At 40.2% G+C, this 13,294-nt stretch overlaps 1 protein-coding gene and 1 long non-coding RNA gene across 4 annotated transcripts; both read right to left on the bottom strand.

Moving 5' to 3' along the window:
* Positions 1–3,539: 3,539 nt before the first annotated feature.
* Positions 3,540–9,103, bottom strand: LOC128445069 (aldo-keto reductase family 1 member D1). Of its 2 annotated transcripts, none has more exons than XM_053427829.1 (9): positions 8,996–9,103; positions 7,114–7,281; positions 6,825–6,941; positions 6,221–6,298; positions 5,331–5,453; positions 5,009–5,118; positions 4,158–4,323; positions 3,945–4,027; positions 3,540–3,864 (listed from the first exon to the last, which is right to left on the bottom strand). In XM_053427829.1, exons 1-9 carry the CDS (start codon positions 9,086–9,088, stop codon positions 3,822–3,824), a joined length of 981 nt encoding a protein of 326 aa, XP_053283804.1. In that variant the 5' UTR covers positions 9,089–9,103; the 3' UTR covers positions 3,540–3,821. The 2 variants fall into 2 exon arrangements, with proteins under 2 accessions (XP_053283804.1, XP_053283803.1); XM_053427828.1 differs by lacking the exon at positions 8,996–9,103 and adding an exon at positions 7,483–7,643.
* A 634-nt stretch (positions 9,104–9,737) lies between these two features.
* On the bottom strand, positions 9,738–13,247 carry LOC128444567 (uncharacterized). 2 transcript variants are annotated; one of them, XR_008339163.1, is made up of 3 exons: positions 12,604–13,247; positions 11,754–11,893; positions 9,738–11,084 (listed from the first exon to the last, which is right to left on the bottom strand). It is a non-coding gene; the product is annotated as an uncharacterized LOC128444567 (long non-coding RNA). The 2 variants fall into 2 exon arrangements; XR_008339162.1 differs by lacking the exon at positions 9,738–11,084 and having other exon boundaries at positions 11,684–11,893.
* Between the last annotated feature and the right edge of the window lie 47 nt (positions 13,248–13,294).

Here is a 13,294-nt window from a genome sequence, read left to right on the forward strand (position 1 = left end):
CAAAATGTAGCTGCTTGGCTCTTTCTATGCAAGTAGATGAGACCAAGTTAAGGCCGATATATGCTTCTCCGTTTTGATGGAGACGGACACATGGGAACACCTTCTCCGCCGTGGAACGCCCTCTCCGAGCACCTTGAAGAGCTCTACGTACACCTCTGATTTTTCTAACTATACGTCAGCATTTCAGAGAGCCTAAGGATACCCCTTGGCTGTGATTGGTCCGCTAACGACATCATTTCCGAACAACATCATTTCCGGAATCTCACATTTTCCGGACCTCACACTTCCTGTTTCATCTAGAGCCGCCAAAAGTCTGCTGCTATCGCTGTACACTGGCTGGTTGAGGGACAAGGTAGGTACTCTAGCTGTAGAGCTGTCCACAACGCCTTGCACACCTCGGACACAATGCCGGACACCTTGCAGGATGCCAGTTTGTAGCTTTCCGCGACAGACTGTTGGTTTACACCAGAGGCTAAAAAAACTTTGCGCCACCTACTGCTCTGGCGGTGATTTGTTTTCATCACCCACAGCCTTCGGAGAACCATTAATGAAAAAGAGTCCGTCGTATCCGTCCGTCCATCCGTCCGTAACGGAGTTGGAGTAGCATATTTCAGCCTTTAGTCCTATTTTAGCTCCACTTCATTGGTTACCAGTCAGTTTTAAGATTTTGCCTTTGAATCACTTTTAAAGCACTTTATGGTTTAGCTCCCTGTTATATTACCTACTTCCTGCTGGTATGAGCCATAGTGCAGCCTCAGATGTTCAGGCAGGGCTCTGTCACTTTTTGCTGTTTTCACTCCTGAAAATCCAGACCATGGTTCATATCTTTGTCTTAGTCAGTTTATGTTTCACATTGCAATCTAGGCACAATACAGAATTTCATGTGACATCCTCTCATCATCACCTATGTGGGCTGTGTCTATCTATACTTGACACTTGACGTTTTTTGGACAATGTTTATCTGACTTTTTTTTATAAATTGCATAGATGAAGTGTTCTACGCCGACAATAATCTATGTATACAAACTGTTCTCAAACCAGATAAAAAAGAAATCCTTACAGCTGGTATTATTCCGTTTTTATTTGCAGCAAAGTCAAACATCCAGAGTCAGAGTCACACTTGCAAACATCCACAAAGAGAAAAAAAGACAAAATAGCAGGAAAAACAGAAGGGAGCTTATTAACGAACTGTATTTCTTCCTTCTGTCTGCAGTTTCCCACTGCTCTCTGACTTTACAGCCACAGGTCACTGCTCAGATTGTACTCTGTTTTGATCTGAAGGGCGCATTCTGTCTCTTCACATCAGAATCAGATGTGTTTGTTAATTTAGAAGTGTGGAGCATCTGATTTAAAATCTCCTGACATTGGAAGTAAAACATTTAGTCCACAACAGTTCAGACAGGCTCATTAATTATTATTAAACCAGTTTCATTCAAAATAATGCTTACATTTAATTACATCAGGATTTTATTCAAGTTTGCTATGGGGGACCTGGACCAAGAGGTGAGGTTGCTTTAAAAGATTGTCTCTTTTTGCTTATAAAAGCACATACGGCAGACCGAACATTCGATACAGATTTTGTATTTAATTGAATTTGGCCAAAGAATATTCAACAAAGTATTCGTGACCACTTGGAAATAACAAAAACATATTTCAGTACCGGGTAGCACCCATGCAGCCACAATTAGAAACAAAAACACAGAAAAATAAGTTTATTTATGCCATATCCATCAGAACCTCAGATGTAAATGAAACTATTCACAGCGCAGCCACAATGAGAAGTGCAATATACAGGATAAACCAGAATGGAGAGTTCACCTCCACCAAGGCCGAACAGTCCCCTTATGACACCACATCTAAATTTACTAGATCCTGATTTATTTGGGGATCTGCACACAATCGTTTACACTAATAAATATCAGCCCTCTAAATAAGCCTAATTTTTTTTTTTATAAAGATCCATGAACTATTTTCTGAGAAATTAATGAAAATTTTGAGAAACATTGCGTCCAATAATTGTTGCGTAACCCTGCTTATAATCATTGAAACCAACTATGGCCCGAGGTAAAACATGACAGCGCTAAAAAACGGTGCTCCATAACAAAGATGTCATAACAAACTAGTCACATGTGTAAATTCATGGCGACTGCTCCACTTTCCTGTTGTGATGGAACATTTTTGCCTTTGACCTGCCCCGATGTTTGAAGTAGGTAAAAGGTGTGTACACAAAGATTACACAATATGTCAACACTGTGATGGCAGATTTGATCGACCAAACTCTTATACCCTCTCTTGCCAAACAAAAAACACAGAGTTCGGAGTAATTCATATCAAAGTCTGACAGACGATTTGCTGCCATGGTCTCAGACAGCACAGATGTAATGCTACAGCTCCAGAATACATAGTGAAGAATTATCATTATAACTAAATCAGAAAGTTCAGCCAATATTGTATTGTGCTTTAATCATTGCTATGTAGTAGTAGTAGAAAATTAAGTATTTTCTTACATGTGTTTGGGTTACATCTTGACAAGAGTATTGCAAGTAAAAAAATGTCCAGGTAATGTTAATAAGCAAATCTCAAACCATCAAATTACTGAAGCCATAAAATACAAAATAATTATTTAAATGACTGGACCGATTTATGTGGTTATTTCCCCCCCATATACATACAAGCAATAGACTGTTTAGAAAAGTAGACAATATGTGTGCCTCTAAAAGTAAAGGCGTTGGGTCTCGATCGCCACCTGGTGGCTGGCTGCAGGGGTTGGTTTCCATTAGTATGAGATTCTACAGAAACTGTGTGAAAGGTTATGATTGACAGATGGGACTGACTCCTGAATGGTTGAGCTTGTCTACCGAAAGGGCTAATTTACCGCAGTTTCCTTGGGCAATGTACTGAACCCCAAATTGCCTTGTGCTGCTCATAGATGCACTGAATGAGGTGGGTGGCAAAACTGAGTGGTCATAAAGACTAGAAAAGCAGCTGCAGACTTAACGATTTATTTGATGCTATAACAATGAGGTGAAATGTAATAATTGAGACTTACTTGTGAGTGGTTCGAGCCAATGTAGCAAAGTCTCCTCAGAAGCTCCTGAAGGGGGCCGAATCATGTCACTTCATCTCCAAACAGCATATGTGCCCATTGAAATAGTTAAAGGGAGAGTTGTTCTTTTTAAAATCTTTACTTTATATATTTCCGAATAACCTGTTCTGTTCCCGGCTCCTCTCTCTACTATATCCCTGTAATATAACACAGCGGATGTGCCTTAACATGGCCCAGGACATGTGCCATGCTTCATACATACATTGATCTGTAGACCAGGGATGGTAGACAATGTGAAAACAAAGGTTGTCCATGTTGTGTTTTTAATACGAATCAACACTACAAGCCGCACAGAGGGCATCAGACACTGCTGGGCCATTGTCAAGTTGATGTTAACAGTTATAATTTGCCTGTTTCAGCAAACCAGAGGAGCAGCAATGTTCATGTGCTCCTGCACTTATTCTATATTTGAGCACATTCAATTAAAATGGTCTTAGTTTATAGATGAAACTTTATTTATAGCGCTGCTTCATCAGTACAATTCAAATCAGTTAAACTGACAATGAGCTCACTCTCAGTTCAACTTATATCATACAGTTTGACATTTCACATGCATATTCCAGTAGAGAGTCTTCTCTTTATTTTAATTTCCTCTTGTCTTATTCATTCACTTTGAACGGAGCCCTCTAGTGAATATACCAACGGAATCCTTCAACAGCAAAACACACAAGTCATTGTTTTGGTCAAATTATTGGTGTAAAAAGTGAGAAAAACGTTAATATTCTTCATGGAATGGGTACTCTGGATGGTCGCTCCACCTGCGTCAACATAAAAAGCATTTAAATTGTATTGCATTACAGAGCAATCATTGCTTATTAATTAACCTTAAACTACTTACATCAGCAGCTCCACAAAACGAATGTTTTTGTTCAGTGCTTCAATGGCCTTCATTTCATCCTCGGTTAGTGAGAAATCAAATATCTGTATACCAATGGAGGATTATTTAGTTAGAATCATATATTTAAAAAAAAGTATATTTAAGAATCCTAGCAACTAACACTTTACAGTCTGTAGCAAACCCACTGGTATGATTTTATAGATATAAACTCACCTGGAAGTTGTGTTTGATCCTCTCGTGACTGAAGCTCTTGGGGATCACTACCACTCCTCTCTGGACATTGAAGCGCAGAGCCACCTGTGCAGTGCTCTTCTTGTACTTTGTGCCAATGGAAACAAGCAGCTCGTCCTCCAGCAGAGGGGGACATTTCACATTCACCCTGAACCAATGACAGGAAAATACCAATGACGGGAGGTTTTCATTCTCAGCATCTGTAATGTGTTGATGGTTTAAGATAATGTTGTCATTTCACAAATAGTTATAGGCTGATAAGTTGGTAACTAAGGGTGATCACTTTTGCCATCAGGACCTCGAGGCTCTGATGGCTTAGACTGTTTTTATATTATTACTTAAAAAATATTTTTAATAGGGTTGACTTTTAACTTTTTACTCTTTTTTTTGTTATTTTCTTTTACGTTATTTTTCTTATTTTAGTTCTCTCTTGTTTTGTTGGGTCAATTTATTCAATCACTTGTTTAGATTTTATTGTTATGTATTTAGCATTAATTGCAAATGGGATTGTTGTTGTTTTTATTTATATTTGGACTTTGATAAGTGATTATCTCCTCTTCAAATCAATTGTTGGTTTCTTCAATGACAACAGTTATGTTAGGATTTTCTCTCTTCAATTTTGTCGTTGAACACTAATTCAATCACTAACGTTTTCCCTTCCATTGTCTTTGTGTAGGAGAGAAGTGACACATGATCAGGTGTCACATGTTTGTCTAAAAACACAGTTTCAGAGGTTTTTTTTAATACCTTGAGGAACAAAACACTAGAAAAATAACAGCTGTCAGCTGCTCATCCTGGTAGTGGAATGGTGAAGCCAGCAGTACAATACATACCAGGAGGCATCTCTAGAGGAGCCGATTGGGCAGTAACCAACAATCACAATCTCATTCTGACGACAGAACTCCAGAAGCTTTGGCTGTGTGAAATATGGATGACACTCGACCTACAGGTAAGCAAGAAGAACATACATAATTTCAAAGGATAATGGCAGAAAAGGGTCCAACACTGTTACTAGGCAAAAATATAATGGAGTGGAAATGGAAAGATACACGTCTTTTTAAACAATTTAGAAAGGAAAATGTATGTATTTGTCTGTGGAGTCATACATCTTATGTCCGGTATCAGTGGGAGTGTAACAGACAGGAGGAGGCTCACCTGGTTGGATACAGGTTTGTGTTTGAGGCCAGGTTTATTCAGCAGCAGCTCCAGTTGTCTGTGGTTGAAGTTAGAGACTCCCAGAGACTTGACCAGTCCTGCGTCTTTACAAGCCTCTAAAGCCTGGTGAGAATAATAAATTCAAATCTCTATCTATATAAAGAAACTTTCAGGGTAAAAAAACAAAATAAAACTATTTGACTGGGTTCTGATACTGAAGCACAAAATCGCAGTCATCAGCGTGCTGCATGCAAATTCAAAGGAACATCACTTGACACTTTCAATGTGGTTTGACATTATTCCTAATTTTATTGTCATTATTTACAGACTTTTGTATTATCAAACACATGATCCACAGTACAAACCACTAAAACTCACAGAAAAATCTAAAAAAGGCAGTTGAATAATATAGAGCACACCCTGAGGGATCAAATTAAGTTTAACTGGCCTGACAGTTTATTAGATACCTCTAGTTGAATCTAATGAAATAAAATGCAAGCTCAATGCAATTAATCATTAAATTGGTTGCCACATTATTGTAGCATTGATTATTCAATATTATTATTATTATTATTATCTACTTTGAATTCCTCTTTTATATATGTATTTATCTATTTTTTCATCCCATTTCACTGTGTATTCTTTGACTCAGCTTTGACTGTTCATTCCATATATTTCCTATTACTTTATAGTCTTTATTCGTGCTGTGTTAGGCATCTACAGCCTTGCTCCACAACAAATGTCGTTGTACTTGTAAGGTGACTTTAAAGATCTCTTGAATCTCATAAATGTGTCAAGAAATTTGCCAACATGTCAAGAAAATATCATTTCTAAACATTTATGAGATGAGCAATATCCTTAAAAAGCAGGATCTTTCATTGTGAACTCACCTCCCATGTTGCGCAGAGGTCTGTGTGGTGGTAGATGTATTTTCCATCCTTGTCTTTTGGATAAAACTCATTTCCAGGCTAGAATTCAAGCACAATAAATTCTTGTTAATTTAATATAAAGGTTCCTGAGGAGCCTCGTTGACCGGATCTGGTCGTGATCAATGCAAAGGAGTAATAGAATACAACTTGAATAGGTTTGTTGATTTTACTACTCATAGAAATATTTTACTGTGAACATAATAACGTGAAACAACGTGTTCCGGTCACTGGCTCCAATGATGTGTTAATAAAGTTGCCTTTACATCTTATTGCACAATAATGAAAACTGTTATGTATGTTAGATTATATATGATCATTCAGATGTTTCATCAAATTTGTATTGACATCCTCTGCCGTTCTCTTCCTTGTTTTAATTCAAATAGATTTCATTCAGCAAAACTGAAGTATCTTCAATTTTTACATAATCCTGTTCGAGAGAGGAAAATTATAAGAACAACTTTTCAATTTAACACAACCTTAGAGTGTTTGTAGGGAAACTTTCAGACCGAAACGTCTGGCTGATAAGATAAGTGCCTTTCACAGTGTATGTGTATTATGTACAAACCTTGAAAGCCATAGGAAGCTCAACAATGTAGAGATCCACATAGTCTAACTTCAAGGTTTTCAGCGTCCTCTCCAAGGCTGGTCTCACCAACTCTGGTGGATGGAAGGTATTCCAGAGCTAAGGAAGACAACACACATTTACTGCAGCATAGCACACAACTCTGCTGTGCTCGGTTACTGGTTCAAAGTCCTTAGGCATAGCATTGTGAAATCTTACATGAAATAAAAAAATGCTCCAATCAGACTCAAACAAATGAGACACCTGTCTGACTTCTGTCAGAACCTATTACCTTCCCACAGTAAAAGATGTCCTCTCTTTTAACGGTTCCATCGGCAATCTTCTCTCTTATGGCTTGACCCACTTCGTGCTCATTGAAATACACCAGTGCCCCATCAAAGTGCCTGTAACCCACATCTATGGCCAGTTTCACACACTCTAGTGCCGTGCCTTTGGCTGTCTGAGGGAAGTCCACAGAAAATTAAATTATTATCTGACCTAGTTTGGATTGAGACGTGCTGCAATTTGTGCATATACGAATACATGTTCAAATGGAAATGTTAATGTTTGTCCAGCTATGAACACTGACACTACTAAATAGTTACAAGTTATTCAGGTACTAAATCACATAAACATTATAGGCCTACGGTCTCCTTCTTACCGTTCGAGGGTCTCCATAGGTGCCCAGTCCCAGCAGAGGAATGCGGTTACCATCACTGAGAGGGATATTGTGGTTCACTGCTGCCAGATCCATTACAGATGAACTGAACAGCTCCCTGGCTTGTTGATTAGATAATGAAGTGCATGACCACGAACTTTGAACCTTGACCACTTACATGCACATAAGTTAGTGATTTCTGACTGAGAGCTTTTGCAGAGTCAAACACAAAGAGTTTATATTTGTATTTTACATTATGACACACTTTATGGAGGATGCAAGAGTAATGCATGTAGCACATCTTTTTCACGAACGGTGAACTTAACGAATCAGTCTTCATATGATGAACGGGAACTTGACGTAAATCATCATCTGATCAGGCCATCATGAAATACCAGGAGGGGGCGGATGTGTTTATGTGTGTGTGTGTGTGTGTGTGTGTGTGTGTGTTTGTGCGCGCGCTCCCAGACAACAGACACAAACACATTACATTTCATTTAGCTGAGGGGGGCTCCGCCCCCCTGCCCTCGATCAATAGCTCAGAGAGACACACTTTTTTCAGTAAGGAGTCATCTAACGCATTACTATTTCCAAACCAGTAATCAGATTAAAGTTACTTGTCCAAGTCACTGTGCGTTACTACTTTGTCATTAATCGGAAAATATATGTCTGATTTCTTCTTGCGTCTCTGGGAGTGAAGTCATGTAGCCTATGACATTGATTTTCAACCAGCGTGCCGTGAGAGATCGTCAGGTGTGCCGTGGCCCGTGGGAAATGCCATGTCCGTCGACGGTGCGGAAGGCTGGAGGGGACCGGGTACGGAGTTCTGCGGCGGCGACTCTGGACGCATGTCGGGCCCTTCTCGCGGATCACCTCAGCTATGGCGCCCGCTGGGGGAACCCTCCGTTCGCGCGGGGGGGCCCCCTCCGGCGGTGTGCCTCGGCTGGCGCCTAGCAGCTAACTAAAACTGGTGCGGACCAGGGGAATCCCACTGTTTAATTAAAACAAAGCATCGCGAAGGCCCATGGTGGGTGTTGACGCAATGTGATTTCTATCCCATGCTCTGAATGTCAAAGTGAAGAAATTCATTGAGACGAGGGTAAACGGCGGGAGTAACCATTGGCACTCAAAATAGGTCAATCTGAGGGGGGCTGTTTTAGACAGGGTAAAAAGGTCCTGTTTTAAATGGTCATTGTGGTATTTTGAAAATATGTTACAGACATTGCTCATTGAAATACACCAGTGCCCCATCAAAGTGCCTGTAACCCACATCTATGGCCAGTTTCACACACTCTAGTGCCGTGCCTTTGGCTGTCTGAGGGAAGTCCACAGAAAATGAAATTATTATCTGACCTAGTTTGGATTGAGACATGCTGCAATTTGTGCATATACGAATACATGTTCAAATGGAAATGTTAATGTTTGTCCAGCTATGAACACTGACACTACTAAATAGTTACAAGTTATTCAGGTACTAAATCACATAAACATTATAGGCCTACGGTCTCCTTCTTACCGTTCGAGGGTCTCCATAGGTGCCCAGTCCCAGCAGAGGAATGCGGTTACCATCACTGAGAGGGATACTGTGGTTCACTGCTGCCAGATCCATTACAGATGAACTGAACAGCTCCCTGGCTTGTTGATTAGATAATGAACCTGAAATACATGCTACTACTACCTGATCCAGGAGTGATAGTTGCTATGGCAAAGTGCTTTCAATTACAGATCCTGAAGAAAATAGCAAAGCCTTGCTGCTGGAAGTGCAGCCGTGAATGCTTCCTCAATGTCCTCTCCGGCTTCATGGGGTCAATATCATTGGCAGCCTCAGCTCCTTTCATTGTACTATTTGTGGGTGCAATAATACTCTGAAGGCTGATTGTGGCAGTGGATCTTGCCATGGGGCTCTCCAACACACAGCCAGAGATGGAATCAGTCGTTTTCCACGTATTCACAGGAGAGCTGAGGAGACTGTGCCCTAGGAAAGCAGCCGTCCCTGATGGGGTCTGTCCAAGACTTCTCAAAGCATGTGCTGTGGAGCTGGGTGAGCCTCTGCAGCATATATTCAACCTGAGCCTCCAACTGGGGAAGGTCCCTGCACTGTGGAAAACATCCTGCCTCATCCCTGTTCCAAAGAAGCCACACTCCAGTGTGCTGAATGACTTCAGGCCAGTGGCCTTAATATCAGACTTCTCAAAGACCATGGAACGACTGCTTCTTCACATCCTCAGACCCCAGGTATGCCATGCACTCGACCCGCTGCAGTTTGCGTACCAGGAGAAGGTGGGCGTGGAAGATGTAGCTCTTTCTGACCTGAGGAGTTTAATGCTTTAACCCTTGTATGGTGTTCGGGTCTGTGGGACCCGTTTTCAATGTTTGCTAAGAGGAAAATGATGCAATAAATATTTTTTCAACCTGAGACTCATTGGCCTTGGCTCATTTTCTGTGATGAACATATAAAGGAACATATATTTAGTGACTTTACACTTTACACCCCCCCCCCCCCTACACATTTATATTACATATGTGATGTTCGGGTCCTCTGGACCCAGGACTACTACATAAAGTGTTAAATTGTATATGTCAATCACCTCTGCTCCCACATTCTTGCACATTTACGTAAAAGTTCTCTGCCAGTTACTGCATCCCACAAGGATTCTGTTGATTCCCCTTTGGATTTGAAAACTCCTGCACGGATAATAACCCCAAAGTATGCAAATAAATGGGTTTGGTCCATCTCATTCTAGCTTTCTACGAAAACATGCTGTCCCTCCAAATTAGTGCAATCCAGAATGATTTTCGTAATGAAAGTTCGTAAGAAGGCTTGATGTCCTGCACATGAGTCACTGCTATCTGTGTCGGCCCTGATTGCACATTATTACATTGGTAGACATGTGGGGTGGCTAAAGTGCAAAAAGACCATTAAATTGTCATAATTTTTTGTCATCCATATGTTGGCTGCTGATGGCCTGGCCTGGATTTGGGACTGGCTGCAGAATAACTTTTTACATAGCTGGCTTATGGTCAATCTCATCCTCTTCTAACCCAAACTCACTGTCAGACTCTGAATTGACAGAAACATGATCTCTATATTCTCTAAACTCTTCCCCTGCATTGTCTTCCAAAGATTTTCTCTCTTCAAAAATCATCTCTAGATACTGTATCTGTTCATTGGGGCTCGTGTGTAGACTGACATATGACTGTGTTCAATTTCTGATTAAGTTCAATAAATAAACGTCAATACTGATGAAAAACCTTGTTTCATATTCGTTTTTTCCAATCATATCTTGATTGTAATTGATGTTTCTTTGTTTAATGTGGCGCTATCCACCCACTCAACCCTAGAGCCCGGAGTTATTTGTCTCTTGCAGGGGACGTTCCCTCTGTGTTCTCCCAACAACAGCCACACACGAACCAATCCCTTTTCAAAATTGTTTTATTTACACAAACATAAATTAATTAACCTTAACCTTAAATTGTACGGAACTAAACCTTTTCCGGTGGGGTGGCCCAGCTCTGCTTGATCCTTGTCTCCCCTTCGTTTATGTGTCCTCAGTCTCTGTGTGTCTGCCCTTTGCTGTGTTGCTGGAGATATGGCCAACAGTATACTGGTGAAACAAATAATTCCCAGTGAACCAGGCCGGCAGATTAAGCATTTGGAAGGAAACTCACTGACATTTATGGGGGGTCATGTCATGGTTTGAATAACCTGAGAGGCATGGGTCTAAAAACCAAGGTGGGGGTACTCAGGTGAGTACAGTTTTTTTGAAAGGAATTGGACCTAATGATGATTCTAACAAGGTTTAAAATAATCTTGTTAATGATTTAGTGTTATTCTCCTAAGAAAGCCAAAACCTCACTTTTACTTTCTTGAATATTCAGGTTTGAGGTTTATTAACATTTTGGATTGACCGAGAGCACTGTAGTTGTTCAATAATAAAACCAATCCTCCAAAATACAACTTGCATAATAATTGTGCACACAGTGTATAGATGGGTGCTATGGTTTTCAATCACGTGTACGATAATGAACGAAACACCACAGAAATCCACACCAATCCCATTGCTGTCACACTGCCTGCAAATTCTACTCCTGTGTGTCTGTGCAGGATATCTGAACAATCTACAGGAGTGTGAGGCAACCCGTTAACACATTAATAAACAACATAATCAATTAAAATGATGATTGAAAGAGAGAACAAAACAAATAAGAGACAATATATTCTTTATTTTCTTCTTCTCAAAGTGGACGGTTACACAGGACGTTGAATACATTACCTCGACGTGTGAACGGTCCAATCGCGAAGCAGACGAGAGCTTCAGAAGTTCAGTGTCTCTGACATCATCTTCCACCAGTCCATCAGCTCCTCCCGCTCCTCCTCCTTCCTCTCCATCAGAGACTCCAGCTCAAAGTCCACCTGACACACAAGCAGTCGAAACATTTTACTGTGGTCTCAGTGGGCTGTATCCAGTAAATAAAATAAATACATACAAAATTTATAAATATATAAATAAATACAGAAATAAATAAAATCAGACAAATATATAATTCACAGACACATTTCTATAAGGATTATTACTCCTACAAATGATCAGCTGATGAAACACTAACAAAAAAACTAATACGTTTGAGAACTCAATTTAAGTAATTCTTCAAACAAACATTTGCACTTTCCAGCTTTTCCCGTGTGAAAATGTGCTGTTTTAATATGTCTCAGTAATTTGGATGCATTCACTTAGGATCAGGGACATTTTAACCAGCATTTTCCCTTCATACAGTCATTACTTCTGTCGTGGAGGCTATGTTTGCATTGCTGTTTGTCTTTTAGCAGGATTATGCAAAAACTACTGAAAAGATTTTATTAAAAACTTTCTCACTTTCTTTAACATTGTCAGGTTTTGTGTTTGTGATAATGCAGAGATCTTGATGTGAAAAATCCGGCTCATAAAACACACTCAGAATCACCAGGGGACTGTTATTAATGAGTGTGCTAATGCTTTTAAAGAATCATTAGAAAACCGTAATAAAATGTGCCGAGAATACAGAAGACAAGCCTGTATGAGAAAAGTATGAATGTGACTTGATATGAGTGGTGTGTGCTGGAGATACACCAATAAAGTTTCTTACCTAAGATGAACAGCTGCTCAGTTGTGTATTGATTGTTAACTGCTGAGGATGTGCACAAAGAAGCTAAAACGAGTTAATGAGAAATAAAGTTTAAGTCTGTTGGGGACTCCCCCTCCATCTGAGCCAGAACCTCCAGCTCGTCCGCGAACTGGTCCTCGAACTCATCCTGGATCTCGAACAGTTCGTCATATTCGTCCATGTTAAACCCACGTTGAGACACACTGTGGTTCAACACAAGTCTCAAGACAAACGCACTATTTACTCAAATGAAATAAAAAGTCCATTGGCTGCTTGATATGGTTTCACGGAGAAGATTACCCGGCAATTTTTTTGTTGTGAAGCTTAACTTCCGGGTTACAGATTCATTTTCTTCTTCTTCTTGTTAAAAAACAACAATCGAACAACACTCATTATCGCCCCCAGCTGGTGTGGATGAGGACTGCAGATTTAAATAAAAACAATGTGGCAGCAAAGCCACTGCCTTTAATCTTTGTAACAACTAATGAAGTTGACTTTGAAGTGTGGCAGAATATCAGCAGCAGTTTCTGTCTTGACCTATCAGTGGCAGTTTCTGTTGACACCGAAATACCTTCTACGAGCTGCTGGCCACGATTTGGGCTTGCCGTTACTGTTTTTTCCCCCAATCTGCCCTGGTTTGGCTCCATTTCCATCCTGCACCCCTGTGCTTCAT

The sequence above is a fragment of the Pleuronectes platessa genome, chromosome 7 (assembly GCF_947347685.1).
Source record: "Pleuronectes platessa chromosome 7, fPlePla1.1, whole genome shotgun sequence".
Classification (NCBI taxonomy): Eukaryota; Metazoa; Chordata; class Actinopteri; order Pleuronectiformes; family Pleuronectidae; genus Pleuronectes; species Pleuronectes platessa.